Source organism: Ambystoma mexicanum, chromosome 2q (assembly GCF_040938575.1).
Source record: "Ambystoma mexicanum isolate Mex_15411 chromosome 2q, UKY_AmexF1_1, whole genome shotgun sequence".
Classification (NCBI taxonomy): Eukaryota; Metazoa; Chordata; class Amphibia; order Caudata; family Ambystomatidae; genus Ambystoma; species Ambystoma mexicanum.
The window spans coordinates 1,435,472,852-1,435,496,509 of NC_090924.1; the positions used below are offsets into that span (position 1 = coordinate 1,435,472,852).

Sequence of the window (23,658 nt, forward strand, 5' to 3'; positions counted from 1 at the left end):
ACATATCCTTTTTAAAGAACATTGTGGGTTTTACTTGCCTTACACGCCCGAGTGCTGCATTGAGCAATCTGTGCTTTTTCTCTGTTCTTTCCTTAGGGGTGGGTTTTGTGCAGTGTTTTTCTATTAGTTATTCTGAAGATGGTGTATTTTATTAGGTTTATATCTATTGTTATAGAAACTTGATTGGACATTCCCTTTATTTTGGACTGTGATGATTTGCTGTTTGGGTCTCTACTGAATCACATTCACACCCCTCTTGTGAGCATAGCTTTCCCTCTGCCCATGTGACCACAAAAGGCGAAGTAGGTATATCTGTTAACTGGGCCTGTTTTACCTTTATGATTGTGTTAGCTCTTGCTCTGTAGAAGTATGAAGACTGAGTGGGTATTTTTACCCCTACTCAGCCTTGTACTCCTGCAGGGCAGAATCCAATTGGTCACAGTATGGGACCCTGGAAATCTTGCAACTGGACAATCATCAGAAGAAGGGTTTGGGAAACCAGACAAAAACAGATCTCTCAGATGAAGGAGTGTCAAAACCTCTTTGAAACTGTAATGATGGGGACGGACATCCAAGGGGCCGATAGAAAAAGGGTTGAAAGCCTGGGGAGCCAGGGAGGGAATTAAGAGAGGTGTGCCGGTGGTGGAGAGACCTTGATAACAAAGGAGAAGAGCCACCCTGATGATTTTGATTTGCTTCAAAAGTTCTCATTTTTTAAGTTGGCCCTTGTAAGTATTTCCCACAATAAAGGGCTTGAACTCAATATATCTTCTTGGTGTACTCCTTGGTCCCAGGAAACCTTGTTAGAGTGCATTGATTCCGAAGCTGCACTAGAGTTTTCAGGAGGTCCTGGATGGGACTGGCATGATAGTAGGTTTGGTTTTAACAAGATCCATCCAGGTTTTGCTTCTCCAGGTCTTTGGTGGTTTGTCTGTACGGCTCTGATCATAGGCCAAAAAACAGATATTAAAAGTATGGAAGCCGAGGGCAAAAACAGCGGCAGAACATTGGATTCAAAATGTACAAATGTAGTTGACAGGAGCCAATTATTTTAGACACAAAAATCTTAGGCGAGATCTATTACGGTATGTAGTACTACTCTTTTTCTTTAGACCTTTGTAACTGAAGGAGAAGCTTCTGATAGGAAGAGAGGTGCATTTTTTCTTTCTCTCATGTTTTCTTGTCTTAGATTTTGTTAGCGTTTGACACCAGAGTAAGTTTAAGAGATAATTGCGCTAATATATGAAATATTTTAGATGGGTTGTATTTGAGTATTCAAGTTTAAATTGATACCAACCCATGCAAGCTTAAGTGGCGAGTTGTATGTACCCACTTTCATGCTTTTGGTTTTTTCTAAAGTGGTAAAATCTATAAATTATAAAAACAATAAAAATAAATATCAGAAGGGATTTTTTAAAAGTTTGTAAATCTGAGTAGAATACTGTTGTTAAAGAATGCGTATACAATGAGTTTAACAGCTTGAAATAAACTGAGTGTATACAATGGGGGGGTGTTTGAATTCCCCCCCCCCATACCTGAGCCACTATCATCATTTGGGAGGAAGCTATCCTACCTGCTTTGACTCCTTTCATCTTGAGCACAATCAAACATTTATGCATGAATCCTGCATTCAAACCAGTGGAAGCGCTTCTGGAAGGCGCGCTGCTGCACAATCCGTGACATGATCCAGACCAGCTTTGTCACTCTTTGGCTGCTCCATATACACCACCAGCAGGAGGCGCTGATCCCCCAAGTGCAGAAATCAGGCCACGTGAACATATAAAGGCAAAACAAATGTAATACTTTTATTGCTACCATTTTCCCTGCAGTTTACTATAGAGAATATAACATTGCACGTGGTATTTTTTTGGCATCCTCAACAATTGCACATAATGTCAAATGAACACAGCAGAGTTTTTAAACATTCAATGAACACTCCCCCGGAGGGGGAAGCTGGGAAAAGCGGTGCCGGTCTGGCATAGCGGAGCTCTAAACAGCCAGTGCAGTAACCGTAGCTCACATGCGCAGAGGCTTGGCGCAGTTCCCGGGGACAAAGGAAGTAAAGTCAGCAGATGAGACCCTCCATCACCCCTCCTAGCTGGGCATGCAGGATGGGTGGAGCTGACGTCAGGGTCTCCTCCAGCTTCTGCTGGAAAAGTTTCTATGCATAATGTAAACTTGAGACTCTTTCATGCTGGGCAGTCACTATTAGTCCTGCCCCAGGTACTCGCAGACTGCAGCCTTCACTGCCAGTCTGACCATCTGCTCCCTTGTTTGCACACCTGATATGAAGCCCAATCAACACAAGCATTGCTTTGAGTCAGAGCCTGCCAGTAGGTCAGCACTACCACCCACCTGCCCAGCCCAGATATGATCTGTGGGAGTGAAACAGTTGAGTGATCCTGCAGAACCACCCATGATCTCTCCTCATGTGTGAGTGAATGCTATGTGTGTGCAGGCGGATTGCACAGCCCATCACAGGGCAGGATAAATATAGATTTTTAAGGAAGACTGCATGCCTTTTCTTGAAGGATGTTTATAGAGATAAGATTGGTTGGTGCACGCTGGAATGGTGGTCCGACACCCAATATGCACCTGGATGGCCCCATGTCCAAGCAATGTGAAATACCAGTCTGACATGGAGGTTCGCAACCCAACTAGGTGCCACTGTAGGCCGTTCACATGCTACGACTGTCTGCTTATCGGTTCCTGGGAGGATTCCATCCCAATGATTGGATATCAGGATGATTGATAAGTGACCCTCACTACAAGGATAGGTTCAATGACAGAGCGCTGAAAGGATGACCCAACGGGACATGTCCGTTGCTCTCTGGGGGGAAGCGGCATTGGGCCACACGCATATGCCACTTGTGTAGTGCATCAAATGCAAAAGGCCCTATCATTCTCGCTACTGTGTGTCCTATAAGGAGGGATGAGGGTGCCAGAGCAATTGGTTAGGATGCGTCTTTGCCCTAGTGATTGGTTTTCAAACGCTGAGTACCTGGGCAGAATTGCTTATGGTACAGTTGATTCATGGTGCATGAATTGGAGAAACATGAGACTCTTGGGGTGGGGATCCAACCCAGAGTGGGGGGAGCAACAGCTGCTGTCACCCTCATTGTGGGATATGTAGTACAGATGTTACTTACACAGTAATAGTCTTTCTGTAGCTTGTATATGCCGCAGATGCTGGGCTCATATGTTGTTGGACTGTCACATAGTGTTTGGAATTAAATGAGAGCACCATAGTGCTCCTTAAAGGTATACATTGATCACCACATATAGTTCAGAATTAGAAGAGAGCATAAGGAACATAGACATAAGTCTAACAATTATAGATTGACCATGACATGGATTCTGGAGTTAGTGATCGCCCTGGGGCCACAGGGGGTCATACCATTTACAGATTGACCAGATGTGGAGTGTGGCATTAGATGAGAGCCCCATTGTGGGTCCAACACTTAACGATTGATCATGACATGGTGTCTGTGGTTGGATTACATCCCAAGATGGGTACAGCATTTATGCAACGAGTATGACATGGAGTTTGGAGTTAGATGAGTTCCAGGGCCCTATATCAAGACAACAGCATGGGGGGTGTAAGACATTGAGAACAAGGTTTTATATCAGGATGACATTAGATTAGTACACTGGACCAGGGCCCTGCCGTAAGTATTTGGACAATAACAGGAAAAAGATGGAGATGATGCAGTTAAAGGGACCTTTTATCCCATGGTCTGCTGTGCTGGCAATCCCCCATAGAGCATGCTGCATCATGAAGGGTCCACATCACCCACAATGATTGCTGGGGAGAGGGGGGGCTAGTGGGTGGACATGGCTTTTTAATAGACCCATGAGACTGGCACCCACTGGCGGGTGGAGCAGGCATTCTTCAGTGCCTCCTGCAGGGCCACCACACTCTCCTCCACATCATTGTTCACCAGAGCAAGGTCGAAGTACTGGGCGTAGCGTCCGCGAATGGCATCAGAGTCCTTCAACAGCTGCTTCAAGGAATCCATCTGCAAAGGGGTGAAAGACAAGGGATTTTACAGAGCGATCTGTTACTGCAAGTGCGGTGTATGTAGAAACAGGAGACGTCGATGAGCGTCCTCACACTGCACACATTAAAGAGTAAAAATAAGTGACCTGTAACAGTGGTTCTTCAATTTGGGTTTCTTTTAAAGACACATATGCTAGACTCTTCTACCACCTTCTATCACCTACTGGCAGATCATAGAACTCTCAAAAATGTTTCACATTTTTCTCTGTCAACTGCATCCCCTTGTAAACATAATGCGCAAATCCCCTTGTAAACATAATGCGCAAATCCCCTTGTAAACATAATGCGCAAATCCCCTTGTAAACATAATGCGCAAATCCCCTTGTAAACATAATGTGCAAATCCCCTTGTAAACATAATGCGCAAATCCCCTTTTAAACATAATGCGTGGGTCCCCTATTTATAATGTTATGTTTAGTTTAGTTTATTCATTAATAATGCGCACCTGACCCAGGGGTATTAGGACGCAGCAGTTACAGATAATGCGAAGGGGATTAGTTGTGTTGGTTTTGCGCTCTTAGGCCACTTTTGAGCGCTGAAGTGGAAAAGGACAAATTGAAGGAGGCTGCAAGATAGGGTAAATAGAAGAGAATATGGAAAATAGAAGAAGTACAAAGAATGTAATATGAGATGCTTGCAAAGCGTGTATGCAGCCACCAGGACACGTTGAAGTGCTGAAGGGGAACAGAAGAGATAGAAGGAGGAAATAGGAGAGAAGACAGGACAGAAAAAGGGAGCGTGAAGAAAGGAAAGCGGGTGATACAAGAGATTGGTTGAAGGCACAGGTGACAGTCAAAGCTAGCAGGGCACGGGGAAGGGGAAACATGAGGGAAAGAAGGAAAAGGCCACAAGGGGGAAGAAAGGACGAAAAGAGGATGGAAAACAATGCATAAGCCACCAATCCTGAGAAAGTGTGACTACAACTATGAGAAGTCTTGGGAAGAAGGTTTATCAGGCGTCAGGGGATTATTAGGACTCTCCCACTCAGCTGATCCCCATTAAGGGCTCAATCACCTTCTCTATACCTAACTGGACAAGCCATAGGCCTCACATTTTATGAAATGTAGAGGTAGACCCCATCAAGGAATATATCCCTTTCTCAAATATGAGGAACCGGTTCATGGCTCAGATCCAGAAGACCCTTGAGCACAGGACGCTGTCTCCCCAAGGCCACCACAGTATCCAAAGATGACAAGGAGCCCGTGTTGTAGCCTAGATACAATGTCCTAGGTTACCATTTACTCTACAATAAACTCCTTGCCCCATCTGCCCCAGGGCAGCCTCCCAGAGCCTATGCGTGGACAGGCACTCCCATACTCTTATATCAAGAGAAAATAGCCTCAGGAAGACACTGCATTTAGTGAAGACGTAGACTGAGTGATGCGATCTATGCCATTATTTCAAATGTGCGGGTCTGATATCCAAAAGGGATAGCCTCCTCCTTGGGGGTGCTATCATGTCCCCTTTTCTACAGATCAATCGGGCCCTGCCTCTTTGCCATATGAATTGCAGGTTTCTAAAAGAGAAATCAATGGAGAGTTTAAGAGCAACCCCCCTCTTGAGGCAGCATTGACACATTTTGATATAGGCGAGTGGCAAAATGGGGATGAAGAAAACATTACTTACCTGTAACAGTATTTAAGTAGATGCTGGGGTTTGGGTGGTTATAGGAAGACATGCTCAAGAGGGCAGAATCATGTATGCGATTCGATATTAACACTATGAAACAAGTGGCTATCTTCTTCGATAGGTATAATTATAATTTTATAATTTAGCAATTATATAGCGCTACGAACCCTCAGGTATCTGAGCGCTGCTTATTATTACCCATGGTGTGTGTTGCTCATTTATCGAGCTCAGAAGGATGAAAAGCTGAGTTTGGCCCTGCTGGGATTCGAACCTGCGTCAGCAGGCTCTGCAAAGGTGTCAAAGTGAGCGCTATACTCGCTGTGCTGCTATCGGACCGGTGTTTCACAATGGATATAAGTTTTGTAAACTTCATAGCCACAAAGAAAGATGGCACTAAAGTCTCTGAGCCTAATAGCTCCAATAGGTAGCCTTTCCTGTCAGTGTGCGAGGCAAAAGACCTCCACAGTTAGCACAGAGCATAGGCAGAGTGTGGAGTAAGTAAAGAGGCAAAAGACCTCCACAGTTAGCACAGAACATAGGCAGAGGGCGGAGTAAGTAAAGAGGCAAAAGACCTCCACAGTTAGCACAGAGCATAGGCAGAGGGCGGAGTAAGTAAAGAGGCAAAAGACCTCCACAGTTAGCACAGAGCATAGGCAGAGTGTGGAGTAAGTAAAGAGGCAAAAGACCTCCACAGTTAGCACAGAGCATAGGCAGAGGGCGGAGTAAGTAAAGAGGCAAAAGAACTTCACAGTTAGCACAGAGCATAGGCAGAGGGCGGAGTAAGTAAAGAGGCAAAAGACCTCCACAGTTAGCACAGAGCATAGGCAGAGGGCGGAGTAAGTAAAGAGGCAAAAGACCTCCACAGTTAGCACAGAGCATAGGCAGAGGGCGGAGTAAGTAAAGAGGCAAAAGAACTCCACAGTTAGCAGAGCATAGGCAGAGGGCGGAGTAAGTAAAGAGGCAAAAGAACTTCACAGTTAGCACAGAGCATAGGCAGAGGGCGGAGTAAGTAAAGAGGCAAAAGACCTCCACAGTTAGCACAGAGCATAGGCAGAGGGCGGAGTAAGTAAAGAGGCAAAGGACCTCCACAGTTAGCACAGAGCATAGGCAGAGGGCGGAGTAAGTAAAGAGGCAAAAGACCTCCACAGTTAGCACAGAGCATAGGCAGAGGGCGGAGTAAGTAAAGAGGCAAAAGAACTCCACAGTTAGCACAGAGCATAGGCAGAGGGCGGAGTAAGTAAAGAGGCAAAAGACCTCCACAGTTAGCACAGAGCATAGGCAGAGGGCGGAGTAAGTAAAGAGGCAAAAGACCTCCACAGTTAGCACAGAGCATAGGCAGAGGGCGGAGTAAGTAAAGAGGCAAAAGACCTCCACAGTTAGCACAGAGCATAGGCAGAGGGCGGAGTAAGTAAAGAGGCAAAAGAACTCCACAGTTAGCACAGAGCATAGGCAGAGGGCGGAAGAGGGCGGAGTAAGTAGTAAGTAAAGAGGCAAAAGAACTCCACAGTTAGCACAGAGCATAGGCAGAGGGCGGAGTAAGTAGTAAGTAAAGAGGCAAAAGACCTCCACAGTTAGCACAGAGCATAGGCAGAGGGCGGAGTAAGTAAAGAGGCAAAAGACCTCCACAGTTAGCACAGAGCATAGGCAGAGGGCGGAGTAAGTAAAGAGGCAAAAGACCTCCACAGTTAGCACAGAGCATAGGCAGAGGGCGGAGTAAGTAAAGAGGCAAAAGAACTTCACAGTTAGCACAGAGCATAGGCAGAGGGCGGAGTAAGTAAATTAAGTAAAGTGAAGCCAATGCTGCCAAGTGGGAGGTACCCTGAGTATTGATCTTCATGTGGTTCTGATTCCTTTGCACTAGTGACAGGAAGCTGCTGGATCTTACTCTGACTCCTCAATTGTCAAGAGAAGTCGCTCGGATGTCTCGGTTCGCTGGGCCTCAGGGAGACATTGTCAATCCATGGAGCAGGGCACCAAGGGCTGCAGAGTAGCTTGACGGTTAAGCCAACACAAGTGGAATGACTCTGAGGGTTCTAATCCAGTTGACTAACCACCATTTCTGAAGAGTCACAGAACAGAAGGGATAATCATAACGTAGGCCAGGGACGTGTGTCTGGGGTGACGGGTTAGAAACGCCTATGTAAGGCATCTTTGGTAAGCTTCCGATAGCATGACACTGGTATCCGCTAAGCAGTGTCAGTGCGATTCAAAATGTTAATTCACTGCTTGGGCCCAGGTGCTATCACCTGCCCTGCAGGATCTGCTTTCTGGTTGTGTATTTAGGGCATTGCTAGTTTACTAGACACAACATGTTGCAGGAGAACAAAGGCAGTTTGGATTGCACACAACCTTTGACAAGCATACAGGCAGAACATTAGCAGCACAATCCAGGATCTACCACAATTTGTAATCAGAATTTGAGTGAGCAACACAGCTCTTATAATCATTGATATGATCGGATTTAAATTTGCACCGGTCTGATCCCACAATAATCAACTATGCAGGCCCTTCCTCCCCTCATGCATGTTACCCTGATCCCCTCCCTCTGTCCAACTAAAGCCTCCAACAGTTGAAGGTCCTGTAGCAGCAGCTTACCTTATCAGCCTTGTCCGTTGGCGCGATAAACACAATGAAGGGGGAAAGCTCTGCTGTTCGAACAATCTTTAGCGTCTACGGGAAAAGAAAATACGGTTAACCCCTCAAGTGTTCACTGCACTCAAACAGCAGAAAACATGTTCTCAAAAGTCCAGATCCACAGCTGGTCAGGGTAGTCTAGCTACTTGCTGTAATCTCAGCAATCTTCCAGGAGAATTTAGCAAGTGCCAGATGCTAACAACATTCCAGATACTAGCTCTGATCTCCAAACCTAAATACTCTCCACACTGCGTATATATTTGATCCCTAAGGTCACTAAGAATCTGTTCCGAATTACAAACACATCGCTTCTTCAGGCTGTCGCCATGCTGCTTTCACGGGTAGTCATTCTCACCATTTTTTGTCAGCAGAAAAATATAAGGTTCTATTGAACCCAATGATATTCTGTATGTTTGTCAGGGCAATTCCAGATCAAGCACGGGGAGGATGTTTGTCAGGGCAATTCCAGACCAAGCACGGGGAGGATGTTTGTTAGGTTGGCTCCAGGCCAAGCATGGGGAGGATGTTTGTCAGCCTGGCTCCAGGCCAAGCATGGGGAGGATGTTTGTCAGCCTGGCTCCAGGCCAAGCATGGGGAGGATGTTTGTCAGGCCGGCTCCAGACCAAGCTTGGGGAGGATGTTTGTCAAGCATGGGGGGGGAGGATGTTTGTCAGGCCGTCTCCAGACCAAGCATGGGGAGGATGTTTGTCAGGCCGTCTCCAGACCAAGCATGGGGAGGATGTTTGTCAGCCTGGCTCCAGGCCAAGCATGGGGAGGATGTTTGTCAGCCTGGCTCCAGGCCAAGCATGGGGGGGGGATGTTTGTCAGGCCGGCTCCAGACCAAGCTTGGGGAGGATGTTTGTCAGGCTGGCTCCAGACCAAGCATGGGGGGGGGGATGTTTGTCAGGCCGTCTCCGGACCAAGCATGGGGAGGATGTTTGTCAGGCCGTCTCCAGACCAAGCATGGGGAGGATGTTTGTCAGGCCGTCTCCAGACCAAGCATGGGGAGGATGTTTGTCAGGCCGGCTCCAGGCCAAGCATGGGGAGGATGTTTGTCAGGCCGGCTCCAGACCAAGCTTGGGGAGGATGTTTCTCAGGCTGGCTCCAGACCAAGCATGGGGAGGATGTTTGTCAGGCCGGCTCCAGACCAAGCTTGGGGAGGATGTTTCTCAGGCTGGCTCCAGACCAAGCATGGGGAGGATGTTTGTCAGGCCATCTCCAGACCAAGCATGGGGAGGATGTTTGTCAGGCCGGCTCCAGACCAAGCATGGGGAGGATGTTTGTCAGGCCGGCTCCAGACCAAGCACGGGGAGGATGTTTGTCAGGCCGGCTCCAGACCAAGCATGTGGAGGATGTTTGTCAGGCCGGCTCCAGGCCAAGCTTGGGGAGGATGTTTCTCAGGCTGGCTCCAGACCAAGCATGGGGAGGATGTTTGTCAGGCCGGCTCCAGGCCAAGCATGGGGAGGATGTTTGTCAGTCTGGCTCCAGACCAAGCACGGGGAGGATGTTTGTCAGCCTGGCTCCAGGCCAAGCATGGGGAGGATGTTTGTCAGGCCGGCTCCAGACCAAGAACGGGGAGGATGTTTGTCAGGCTGGCTCCAGACCAAGCATGGGGAGGATGTTTGTCAGGCTGGCTCCAGACCAAGCATGGAGAGGATGTTTGTCAGGCCGGCTCCAGACCAAGCATGGGGAGGATGTTTGTCAGGCCAGCTCCAGACCAAGCATGGGGAGGATGTTTGTCAGGCCGGCTCCAGACCAAGCTTGGGGAGGATGTTTGTCAGCCTGGCTCCAGGCCAAGCATGGGGAGGATGTTTGTCAGGCTGGCTCCAGACCAACCATGGGGAGGATGTTTGTCAGGCTGGCTCCAGACCAAGCATGGGGAGGATGTTTGTCAGGCTGGCTCCAGACCAAGCATGGAGAGGATGTTTGTCAGGCCGGCTCCAGACCAAGCATGGGGAGGATGTTTGTCAGGCCAGCTCCAGACCAAGCATGGGGAGGATGTTTGTCAGGCCGGCTCCAGACCAAGCTTGGGGAGGATGTTTGTCAGCCTGGCTCCAGACCAAGCTTGGGGAGGATGTTTGTCAGCCTGGCTCCAGGCCAAGCATGGGGAGGATGTTTGTCAGGCTGGCTCCAGACCAACCATGGGGAGGATGTTTGTCAGGCTGGCTCCAGACCAAGCATGGAGAGGATGTTTGTCAGGCTGGCTCCAGACCAAGCATGGGGAGGATGTTTGTCAGGCCGGCTCCAGACCAAGCATGGGGAGGATGTTTGTCAGGCCGGCTCCAGACCAAGTACAGGGAGGATGTTTTTCAGGCCGGCTCCAGACCAACCATGGGGAGGATGTTTGTCAGGCCGGCTCCAGACCAAGCACGGGGAGGATGTCAATGGTAACATCTATGTTGTACTATATCAGGAGGATGCTGGATGGCGATGGTGCAGACACTTTAATATTGTCGGATCTCTGCAGCAAGATCTGCCTCACTTCACTTGACTGGTGAATAAAGCTTGCCAGATTCAGCCGCTTAACAGGGTGCACTGGGCGCTCACCCGGATCTACAGTAGGAATCTAATCCCCAGCCAAGAGTGTTGGGAATGTACCAACACCAGAGGAACCACCACCCATCTGACCAGGAGTTCTGGGGGAAAGTCACAGAAACAACCAAGTCTGCGCTGGAGATTGGTCTTCCATCCTTCTAGCTCTCTCCCTCCCTATGCCTCCCTCTCTCCATCTCCATCTGTCTCGCTTTCTATCACCATGTTTCTCTAGTCTCTGTCCTTCCCTCCTCCATCCCTCTAGCTCTCTCTTTCCCTTCTCTCTCTGGCAGTGTTTCTATTACTATCATTCTCTCTATCTCTTTTTGCATTCTCCCTCTCTGTCCTTACCTCTTAGATCCCTCTAGCTCTCTCCCTCCCTATGTCTCCCTCTCTCTGTCTCCATCTGTTTCGCTTTCTATCACCTTGTTTCTCCCCTCTGTGTCCTTCCCTCAAGCTCTCTATTTCCCTTATCTCTCTGGCATTCTTTCTATCACTGTCATTCTCTCCCTCCCTTTTTGCGTTCTCATTTTCCTTGTCTCTTCCACCCCTCTAGATCTTTTTCTCTTTTCCCTCTCCATCGCTGTCTTTCTCTCCCCCACGTTCCGTCTCTGTCTCCATCTCTGTCCTTCCCCTTAGCTCTTTCTCTCCTTTTGTCTCTCTTGCTTGTTATCACTTTTTATCCAGCTCTTTTCATCTTGTTCTCCCTCGCGGTCCTTCCCTCTTCCATCCCTCAAGCTCCCTCTTTCCCTTCTCTCACTGTCATTCTCTCCCTCGCTTTTTGAGTTTTCTCTCGCGGTCCTTCCCTCTTCCATCCCTCAAGCTCTCTCTTTCCCTTCTCTCACTGTCATTCTCTCCCTCGCTTTTTGAGTTTTCCCTCGCGTTCCTTCCCTCTTACAGCCCTCTAGCTCTCTCCCTCCCTATGTCTCCCTCTCTCTATCTCCATCTGTCTCGCTTTCTATCACCTTGTTTCTCCCCTCTGTGTCCTTCCCTCAAGCTCTCTCTTTCCCTTATCTCTCTGGCATTCTTTCTATCACTGTCATTCTCCCCCTCCTTTTTTGCGTTCTCATTTTCCTTGTCTCTTCCACCCCTCTAGCTCTTTTTCCTCTCCATCGCTGTCTTTCTCTCCCCCACGTCCTGTCTCTGTCTCCATCTCTGTCTTTCCCCTTAGCTCTTTCTCTCCTTTTGTCTCTCTTGCTTGCTATCACTTTTTATCCAGCTCTTTTCATCTTGTTCTCCCTCGCGGTCCTTCCCTCTTCCATCCCTCTAGCTCTCTCTTTCCCTTCTCTCACTGTCATTCTCTCCCTCGCTTTTTGAGTTCTCCCTCGCGGTCCTTCCCTCTTCCATCCCTCTAGCTCTCTCTTTCCCTTCGCTCACTGTCATTCTCTCCCTCGCTTTTTGAGTTTTCTCTCGCTGTCCTTCACTCTTCCATCCCTCTAGCTCTCTTTTTCCCTTCTCTCACTGTCATTCTCTCCCTCGCTTTTTGAGTTTTCCCTCGCTGTCCTTCACTCTTCCATCCCTCTAGCTCTCTTTTTCCCTTCTCTCACTGTCATTCTCTCCCTCGCTTTTTGATTTTTCCCTCGCAATCCTTCCCTCTTCCATCCCTCTACCCTCTAGCTCTCTCTTTTCCTTCTCTCACTGTCATTCTATCCCTCGCTTTTTGAGTTTTCCCTCGCGGTCCTTCCCTCTTCCATCCCTCTAGCTCTTTTTCTCTCACTCTCACTCTGCCCTGGATTTTAGAAAGATGATGCTATCATGTCTGTACACACCCCTTTGGATATATGACATTTCTTTGACCTTTCTTGGCCAAATTAGATCTGCTAAATTTATTGTCACCATTTTGCCTGTTTTTGTAACTGCAAAAAGTGCAGGGAGACCCCCTGCAACCGCTCTCCTACCATTTCATCCCCTTTCTATATACCTAACCCAAACCCACCATTTAACTATTGTGTAGTAAAGAAAAGAGGTAAAATATTCAGCAAAATGTATTTTAGCCAGATGGTTGGTCAAGAAAAGCAGGGAACACCCCCCTTTTAATTAGGCAAAGTATTCCATCAACCAGTAAGCCTCCATAGCCAGCTATGTGAGAGTACTTAAGCAGAGAAAAGTGGGTACATGGTGTGCCATGAAGTAGCGAGGGACCCTCGTAGGGCATAAACATTATTTGGGTCCCTGAAAAGTCCTTCAGTTATGGCTAGCAAGAGGATATGTTGGTAAAGCAGCCAGAAGAAAAGGAGACCAAGTACAGAGACAGCGTGCCAGACGTACAGAGTAGGCCATTCAAGTTATCAGTGTGCCTTTGCAGATTAGAAATGGGAGGCCTTCTCTTAATATTTGCTCTATCGCACGTCCGCCCTCCCAGGCTGATGGACAGCGGAGGAACGAGGGATCATCTCCCGCGATGCCCAGATGCCCGCTAGGAGATCTGATCTCTCTGGGCTTTGAAAGTAGACGAAAAGGGGGTTGCCAGGTGGCTATATTCCTGGCATTTCTAAGAACAGGAGGATGTCTGACAATGGCAGATAGTGGGTAAAGTAATCCAAGCTCATTAGCAACCTGGGAGGCGCCGCCAACCAATGAGAACGCTCGGAACGCGGGCTGTGTTCACTAAGGAAAGCCCGCGTTCTGAGCATTTTCAATGGTGTCGGGCACTTCCCTTCCCCACTCCCCCTTCACCGTAGCACCCGTGTAGCTCCCTAGACGGATGATAAAGGTGTCTTATTTTTAAAGAAAAAAAAATAATGTACCTTTGTTGTGCGGCCCGGGCCAGCTTAGTGCCGCTATCTGCGAAGTCTTTTTTCATGTTGATGACAACACAGTCATCGACACGACAAACGGACTTCTGGAACAGCAGCTGCTTCTGGCGCCGGGACACGCCTGCAAGGTACGTTTATTTTTATTTTCTTATTTATTTTAAAAGACACCATTAGCACCTGTGTAGCTGCGCTCGGGCCCTTAATTTGGGCGGTGGACCCATTACCTACAGGGTCGGCCTGCACCTCGCGGCATATTGCCACAGTATTCGATGTTTCATAGGTTTCTTGATTTCTATGCATTTTCTGCCTCGCCATGAAGCACCCGCCTTAAGGACATAAAAAACCTTTCAAGCTGAACAAGTAAACTTGCGCAACTTGCATTTTTACTCTTTTTTTTCATTATTATTATTTATTTATTTTATTTAAGTGTATATGGTTTATTACAAACCTTTCACAATCAGAAAAAGAAAATGAAAATTTCATTTCTAACAAAGAGATCTAACTTAAATAAGAAAATAACGTAAGAAAATACAGAAGAGAGATCAAAACAAAATAAACAAACCCTTAACAAAGTAAATAACATTTAAAATTTAAAATCCAACTTGATAGAGACCTTTAAAATACACAACAGGTACTTGAATAATATTTAAAGACAAAGTTTTGAACAGATTTTACGATAAAACAGTACATCTTCCTAGCTACACCAATTAGCTTTTTTGCATTGCATCTTCTTCATCGCAAGGGTCTAGCTTTTTAAGGGTTTGTTCCAAAAATATGACCGTTACAAATTTTATTCTTGGGGTTCGACAGTCATATTAGACTCCACCACTTCTCCGAGTCTAAGCCGCATAAATCAACGATGTTGCTGTTTAGATACAAATTTCTGAGATCTCTTAATTTAGGGCAAAATAATACCAAGTGACTGAGGGATTCTTCACTTTTCTTACACAATCTACACATCGTGCATATCTTTCCTTTGGTATATCTTGCCTTTGTTGTTTTGTTTCGGAGGACATTCAATCTAAAGCACAACAGCAGATCTCTTTGCTTGCAGTTTGGGAATTTTCTCAAGTAGTTCGGTATAATAGACATTACACCCCAATTAGTTTTCGAGAGTGTATGGGTTTTTGACAGTGCTCTTTTTGTTTCCGTATTTGACCAGTCTTTGGCCCATAACATTCTTTTGACGGCTATTGGATTTTCTGCCAATGTTCGAATTTCCAGGGTTAGATTTTTTAGAATTCGTTCATTGTCTCTTTTCCAGTCTTCCACTACCTTTTCTTCGAAATTGTTGTTTTCGCAGAATACTTCGAATTGAGGAGGCGTCAGGTTAGTCATTGTTTTTCTGTACAACTTCAGCTTATTGTCGCAGATGTGTACATATGAAGCAGTCAGGCTAAGTTCATGACGAATTACCGTCATTGGTGTTGCTTTTGGTATTGGTAAGATATTTTTCCAGAAGAGCCCTTCTAGGGTGTTCCAGAATTCTTCCGGAATATTCATACAAGTTTCTGCTCCATATGTTAATGTTGGTATCACTTTAAGCCTGTAGAATGTTATAACAGGTTGGAGGGAGACCTTTCCGTATCTTTTGTTAATGATTTTCACTTGTGCTGTTAGTTGTTTTGTTTTTGTCTTTAACATCCTTCTCCAGGGCTCTTCATTTTTTATTCCACTTAATTGGATGCCCAAGTATCTCATTTCATCGCATGGTTTTATTAGTGTTTTGTTCACTGTCCATTTCTCGTTCTTGCTTTTTTTTCCATCTTTTATCACCGAATATCAATATTTCCATCTTGTCTGCATTTATTTCTAGATCTTTTTGTTCTATATATTTTTCGACCTGATTTAGCGCTCTTTGAAGACCAATTTGTGTGTGGTCTAGTATTATCAGATCATCTGCATATAGCAGATTATTGACCAGTCTGCCATTTAATCTTGGTGGAAAAGATCTACTATTTCCCAGGCAGTATTGCAAATCTTCAATGTAAAAGCAGAAAAGAGTGGCTGCTAGCGGCCATCCTTGTTTAAGGCCTTTTGTTGTTTTTATGTCCTTTGACAGAGTGCCACTTTGGTCTAATTTTACTCTTATGGAAGTTTCGGCACTCAGTTCTTTGATTGCTTTCAGCAGGTCTGTAGGACAGCCTTTAGAGGCTAGTTTTTCCCAAAGATGATTTCTATTTACACTGTCAAAGGCTTGACGTAAGTCAATGCTGGCTGTGTATAATTTTTGTTTGTTTGTATACGCTCTTTTTTTCATCAATCCCAATATCAGAGGACTTAGATTACACCCTACTTTTTCAACAAAACCTGACTGCCGTTTATCGTACATGCTTGTGTCTTTGATCCATTTTTTCAGTTGATTTAGCAGAAGGGTGGCGAACATCTTCCCAACGCAATCTAGCAAGGCAATTGGGCGGTAATTTTTGGGTTCAATCCTATTATTTTTTTAGAAAATAGGAACGACAATAGCCGATTTCCATGTATTAAGGATTTGGTCTCGCATAACAATTCTCTTGAACAGGCTTTCACAATAAATTGCCCATTTCTCGGGATCTTCTTTTAGTACAGCATTCGATAGGCCATCTGGCCCTGGAGCTCTTGAGGAGCTTGCTTTTAGAATTAACAACTTTATGTCTTCCTTATCGAATGGGATATTCCAGGCTCTGGTTTCATTTTCATCTGTGTTCTTTTCAAAGTTTGATTTTTCCGTCTCATTGAACAATTTTGTGAAATGTTCCATCCAAGCAGTTTCTGATATTGGGTTCATAAGTGCTGCTGCTGTTGAATGTCTTTCGTTTAGTAGGTCCCATAATGTCCTGCTGTTTGTGCTGTTCATGACTTTTTGCATGGTTACATCATCCTGTTGATACAGCTGAGATTTATGGGATTTCTGCCAATGTTTGTATTTTTGTTTCCTTTTTCGAATCAGTTCTTTTATTCCTTCGCTCTTTTTTTTCGCTGTGAGTTGATGGTGTTACTTTGAAACTTTGGATTTTCGCTAACAGCTGTTCAGAGACAAACATATAGTCCAGTATGATACTCACATTGCCGTTAGTCCAGGTCTTGGATGGCGGTATATCTCCCTTCATGTTTCGTTTAATCTATGGAATCTCCTCGCTTCCATTTCATCATTCCACATTTTCCCTCGCTTGCATTTTTGATTTATTCCATTTTGTGTTGTTTTTTGATTTTCAAAGCAGTTGACATTGAGATCACCACAGATGATGATATTCAGATCTTGGTGTGCTTCTCTTTTGCTATCCAAGCATTCCATTATTTGATCTATGAAGTGTTCGCTTTCATTTGTTACAGGGTTCCAATAAACATTCAATATTAGCAATCTTTGTGTAGATTTTGGAGTTTCCGACTGGAATTGCACTTCAGTAGCCTGTATGTTCGAGTTGATGTTTGTGGATTCCAGCACCGTTATTCCAGACCCATTTTTAATTAAGGTTAATAGACCTGCGGAAGGTCTTCCAAGTAGGCCTCCTTTAGCTGGATTACATAGCACAATATATCCATCTTTACAGGGTGCAATTTTGAGCCATGTTTCTTGTAAGCATATTATTTCAATGTTATTTAAGGATGAGTTGAAATCATTAAAAAGGTGACGGAATCCTCTAATATTCCAACTTCCTATTTTGCGTTGATCTGCTTGTGCATTTTTGGATGGCTACAGTTTTGGTTTTATAGCAAGAGTACCAGCTAGCCAATTCCAATACTTCGGGTCCTCTTTGGGTGTTTGTGTTGTGTTATTAGAATCAAGCGCTTTTTGAGTTCTTTTTATAGTTATTTTTATTTTATTTAGATGTTCCTTTTCATGCTTTTTAATTTGTTCTTCATTTCCATCTTCCTTTGTTTCTCGTTTCTTATTTTTTTTTAATTGTGTTTGTGTTAAAAATATGAACTTTTACATATCAACATTAGCAAGATAAATACAATAAAAATGAACAATCTTATCTTTTTTTTTAAGCAACAAAAAACAAAAAAGAAAAAACTAAAATACCATTCATTCATCACTAATGCACTCTTCAATAAATATTCAATGCAGACATTTTTCATAAACATTGCATTCATTAAAAGAGTGCATAAGCCAATAAAATAATCACAACTAATTAATTAAATATCACCCCAACATATACAGTCCTACTCTGTAGTTATATCACGAGTCATAATTTTCTTTGTGATACCTACAACACATAGTTCACGGTTCCTAGTGAGATCTTGTGAGGCCAAGCTCGTCCAACAATCTAATTACCTCTGCGGTCAACAAAACCTCATTCCCTCCACACAGTCTGTCCCAAACCTCTTGTACCAAATTTACAGAGCCCATGGAGAAAAGTCTGCCCCACATTCCACCATTATGTGGCGCAAGTTCTCATGGGGCTCTTTGCTTACGCTTTCTGTATTAACTAGATCACATAATAGATCCTTTTCATTTTGGATTTACCGCTCTAGACAGGGACGGCGTCAGGGCCTTTCAACACTTTCAAGTGAAAAGGCGCCTTGAGTCTGAAGGAGGTCCCCAGCAACTGCTCCCGTGTTGCCAGTCAGCAGGCATAGATCACTAGATTGCTTTCTATGTGCGCTTTGCAGCGCCGCCGTTACTAGCTTCATTTGCTGGAGTCAGGTGTCACTTGAAGTGACGGCCTGAAGGGCACATTTAAAGCAAAGAAATACACCTGGGCGATAATGGCCACCGAATATCACGAGAAGGCCAGCCAGCAGGAAGCTGAAACACTAAACGCCCACTGAAAAGCTATACATTCTTCTTTGATATGACAGGGCATTTATAACGCGCCTAAACTCAAGTGTTTCAGGTGACTGATGTGGAAGAACCAATACAAAACCACAAGGTGATTATCAGTGGGCATTTAGAGTTACAGCCCAAGCCGGTTTGCTGTCTCATTATAATTGGCGGCTATTAATCCCCTGCCGCATTTCTCTACATTATGATCTATGCACCACACGGGTACCCCAGAGTGTTTTCCACTCAAAGCAAGGGGGTGGAGGGGGGGGGGGGCAACCATCATGTTGAAATGGGCCACGCACCTCTTCAGCCAGGTCTGTGTCTAGACATCACCCTTTATTATGTGGAAAGTTCTGCGGAACTAATGTCACATTAAGGAAAATAAATACTTATTAATCTGTACTTATTTTTTGACTTCCCATCCCCTGTACTTAAGTGAGAGCATGTGCTCGGCACAGCTACCAAATGTCAAGCTGGCTTTAGGAGACTTTACAGTCGTTGTGACCTCCTGAGAGGTGGCAGAAATGCTGCTATCTGTTACAGGTGCGCACGCTGACCATAGAGTAGGTGGCATGGATGTCAAAGACATTTACCTAGATATTGTCCCAAGCTATCCTGACATGCAATATAATCCAAACATTATAGCTTGGAGAAGGTCTGCATAGAGTGTCATGCTGCTGCATTGCATTTCTCATCCAATTATACACTCATTAGAGCTTGGAGGTCTGCGTAGAGTGCCGTGCTGCTGCATTGCATTTCTCATTAGAGTGCCGTGCTGCTGCATTGCATTTCTCATCACATGATATGCTCATTAGAGCTTGGAGGTCTGCGTAGAGTGCCGTGCTGCGGCATTGCATTTCTCATTAGAGTGCCGTGCTGCTGCATTGCATTTCTCATCACATGATATGCTCATTAGAGCTTGGAGGTCTGCGTAGAGTGCCGTGCTGCTGCATTGCATTTCCCATTAGAGTGCCATGCTGCTGCATTGCATTTCTCATCACATGATATGCTCATTAGAGCTTGGAGAAGGTCTGCGTAGTGTGCCGTGCTGCTGCATTGCATTTCTCATTGGAGTGCTGTGCTGCTGCATTGCATTTCTCATTAGAGTGCCATGCTGCTGCATTGCATTTCTCGTCACATGATATGCTCATTAGAGCTTGGAGAAGGTCTGCGTAGAATGCCATGCTGCCGCATTGCATTTCTCATTAGAGTGCCGTGCTGCTGCATTGCATTTCTCATTAGAGTGCCATGCTGCTGCATTGCATTTCTCATTAGAGTGCAATGCTGCTGCATTGCATTTCTCATCACATGATATGCTCATTAGAGCTTGGAGAAGGTCTGTGTAGAGTGCCCTGCTGCTGCATTGTATTTCTCATTAGAGTGCTGTGCTGCTGCATTGCATTTCTCATTAGAGTGCCGTGCTGCTGCATTGCATTTCTCATCACATGATATGCTCATTAGAGCTTGGAGAAGGTCTGCGTAGAATGCCATGCTGTCGCATTGCATTTCTCATCACATGCTCATGAATATTCAATGTCATCAGCCGGGAATCCTCTGTAAAAGAAATAACGGTTTCACTTTCGTTTATAAACTGTCTTACTCCTATAACCCAATCACTGAGCTCTGGGTAATATTGACCCAGCCAATGACTGCCCTCTCCCTAAGCCCCTCCTCCGGCAGCCATCTTCAGATTTGGTAGCACGTAAAGTGACAGTAGGACCAAGAGAAGAGCTGCAGAGGGGCAGGCGGGGGTTTCGCATGTGAGTCCATGCCAGACCCGTGCTTGATAACAACAGTTGCAGGTAATTAGCTTGTTCCTTCTCCAGCATGGGGTCTGGTATGGATTCACATGCTCATGCATAAAGAATACATAGCAGTACACACATGCAACCACAGGAGGTGGCAAGGCGCAAAAGAAGCAATGACTCTGATCTGCTCACCAGGCTCACCTTCAAGCGAACAGGTTGTGCAGCACTGCTTGGCCAACTCTGGACTCCTCCCTGGAATCCCTGTCCACACCGTAGAATTTCGTGAAGGTGTGTATAGACCTCCATGTAGCAGCGCTGCAGATGTCCAGCAGGGACACACCAGACAGGAATGCCATCATCGCAGCGTTGGCTCTGGTAGAATGGGCTTTCGGACACCCAGGCAGCAGTCGGTTTGCTAAACGGTGACAATGAGTGATGCGGCCGCCGGAGAGCCACCTGGAAATGGAAGCTTCACACAAGGCCTTCCCATGGTTCACAGGACCAAAGTTCACAAAAAGCTGAGAAGTCTTCCTGAAACTCTTTGTGCGGGCTACATAAAACCTCAGCGCTCGAGCGCCATCCAGCAAGTGCAAAGTCCTTTCAGCCGGCGACGAAGGCGTCAGAAAAAACACAGAGGGCTTGTTGAGATGAAATTCCAATTGAACCTTGGGCACGAAGGAGGGGTGCGTCCACAGCACCACCCTTGTGTCATGGAAAGTCAAGTAAGGCTGCTTGCAGGACAGGGCCTGGATCGCACCTACTCTCCTGGCAGAGGTGATGGCCATGAGGAAAGCGGTCTTCCAAGACAGGAACTTCAGCGGAGCTTGATGCATCGGCTCAAATGGGGCCCCCATGAGCCTAGTGAGCACCACGTTGAGTTCCCACGCCGGGGCAGGTGCCTTCACCGGCGGGAACGAACAGTACAGTCCTTTGATGAACTGCTTCACTAGACGGTGCGACCAAAGAGAAGATCGTCCCTGAGACCTGGTGTAGCGGGAGAAAGCCGCCTGATGCACCTTGATGGAGGTGTGCGCCCGACCCGATTTAGCCAATGACAATAAGTACGGAAAGACCTTGGGGGCCATGACTCTCAGAGGATTAGTCTACTGCGACCAGCACCAAGTCGCGAAACGCTTCCATTTGTGTCTGTAGCACTTCAGAGTCGATGACGATCTGGCCTTGGCGAGGACCTCCCTGCAGCCCGCAGGCAGCTCGTAACCCACAAACTCTAGTGCTGCAGGAGCCAGGCCTTCAGGTTCAGGGATCCTTTGTTGTGGTGCAGGATTGCACCTCCTTCCCTGGCGAGAAGATCCACGACCACTGGTAGTTTGGCTGGAGGGGACGCTGACATGCTGAGACGGTCCGGGTACCAGATTTGCCTTGCCCATGCTGGCGCAATGAGGATCATCCTGCACCGGCACCGGCTGAGATGACTGATGACTCATAGTAGCAGCGGCAATGGAGGGAACACATATAGGAAAAAGCCTTCCCAAGGGAAGGAGAATGTGTCCCCCATCCGCCCCGGCTGGGGAAACCTGCTGGCAAACCTCTGGCACTTGGTGTTTGTTGCCGTTGCAAACAGATCGCGAACAGATTGATCTGGGGACTGCCCCACCTAAGGAATACGTTGCTCACTTGATCCTACCAAAGCTCCCACTCGTGGCAAGAGCACAGCGCCCTGCAGAGGGAGTCAGTGACAGTGTTTTTGACTCCTGTCAGTGTAAAGGACATCCCCTAGGCCACAACTCCTGCGTCTCTCTGGAGAGCGCCAGGGAACTGGTGCCCCCCTGCTTCCGGATGTAAAACATCATGGTGGTATTGTCCGTGAAGACCCTCACCACTTTGTCCTTGAGGGACAGAAGAAATGACTTGAGAGCTCAAAACACAGCCGTAGTTCCAGGATGTTGATGTGTAGCGCCTTCTCTTCCGGAAGCCACAGGCCTCTGGCGTGTAGACATCTAGTGTGTGCTTCCCACCCTTCCAGGGAAGCGTCCATCGTGACCGGCTCCCACCACATTATCGCTCGACGGAACTCCTCGTTGAGCACAAGCCTGTCTTTGAAGCTTCGAGACACCTGGATCTAATTGGAGTTCAGGAATTCTTGGAGCGGTTGGATCCGCAACCTGCAGAGCCCGATCAGGTAGATACATGACAACATCATGCAGAGCAGCGATTTGATGGTCTTCACCATGGCGATCTTCAGTGCCAACAGCCGTTGCACCTTGCCCAAAATGGCTGCTATCCTCTCCTCCGACGGAGCTACCAGACAGGATACCATGTTGAGCCTGGACCCCAGGAACATTCTGCGATGGAGTCAAGCAGGATTTTGCATAGTTCACTGAGAACCGCAGATCCATCAGCAGCCGGACGGTCCTCTACGTGTGATCGATTGGCAATGTCCTTTTACTTGGCCCGATGATCCAGTTGTCCAGGTATGGGTGCACATGAATTCCCTGTAGTAGCAGATGGGTCGCCACTGGAGCCAGGCACTTCGTAAAGACTCTGGGTGCTGACTTCAATCCGAAGGGGAGAGATTTGAACTGGTATGGCTTCCCCTGTACGACGAAGTGCAGTAACTTGCGATGTTTTACGCGACTGGGGACGTGGAAGTACGTGTTCTCCAGATCCAACGACGACAGAAAGTCTCCCTCCTCCAGTTGGCCAAGCATGTGCTGCAATGTGACCATCCTGAATTTCTGGGACTTGATAAACTTGTTGAGTCGTCATAGGTCAGAAATGGGCCTCCATCCCCCGGTCTTTTTTCTTACCAGAAAGTATCTTGAGTAAACTCCAGAGCACCAGAGTTGATTTGGAACCAGCTCTATCGCCACTTTTCTTAACATGGCCCGAACCTCCAGCAGCAGCTGAAGGATGTGTTGTTCCTGTCGGGCCACCAGTGGTATTCTCAGACACTTCAGCGGAAACTCCAAAGTGTGTCTGTGGGCGATCGGTGGATATGTTTTCCCACATGCTGACAAAGTTAACCAGCCGGCCTCCATGGGTGAGGGCCTGACGTCCTGGCAAGTTAAGTCCTGCTTGTAGGCTTGTGCGCCATCCTGGGAGCCTTGACGATGATGGCACCCACCTCCGAAGGTCTTGGGACGACCCCCGAAGGTTTCCTGGATTGCGAAAAGGCAGAGTTGGCGGTAAGAGGACGATCCATTGCCGAAACTCTTCAAAGACCTACTCGACTTCCCTCCTGAGGGACGAAAGGATGGACGGTGCTGTTGCAGCGTGCCCAGGGCATGGGCCATCTCTGTGTCAGTCTTGATGGCCTGAAAAGATTAATCGACTGCCTTTCCGAAAAGATTATCTCCGTCGAACGGCATGTCTAGAACCCTCATCTGGACCTCTTGTCTGAAGTTGGTGGCCTACAGCCAGCCAAGATGACGAAGGCAAACTTCGCTTCCCATCTGGCGGAACCCTGTGTCCGCAATGTTTAGGGCCAGGGTGATGGCGTGATCCGACGCCACGTCACCTTCCTAAAGGATCTCCATTGCCTCTACATGCTTGTCCTCAGGAGGAAATCCAGGATCAGAGCTATCT

At 46.7% G+C, this 23,658-nt stretch overlaps 1 protein-coding gene across 1 annotated transcript in view; it reads right to left on the reverse strand.

Moving 5' to 3' along the window:
* Positions 1-1,780: 1,780 nt before the first annotated feature.
* The window catches only part of MPP1 (MAGUK p55 scaffold protein 1), a 173,320-nt gene continuing 151,442 nt past the window's right edge, over positions 1,781-23,658 (reverse strand). The window contains exons 11-12 of the mRNA XM_069648977.1: positions 8,285-8,359; positions 1,781-4,019 (exon numbers count right to left, since the gene is read on the reverse strand). Of these exons, the coding sequence (XP_069505078.1) occupies positions 3,843-4,019; positions 8,285-8,359 (252 nt within the window). The 3' untranslated portion in view covers positions 1,781-3,842. The remainder of the gene's footprint in view (positions 4,020-8,284; positions 8,360-23,658) is intronic.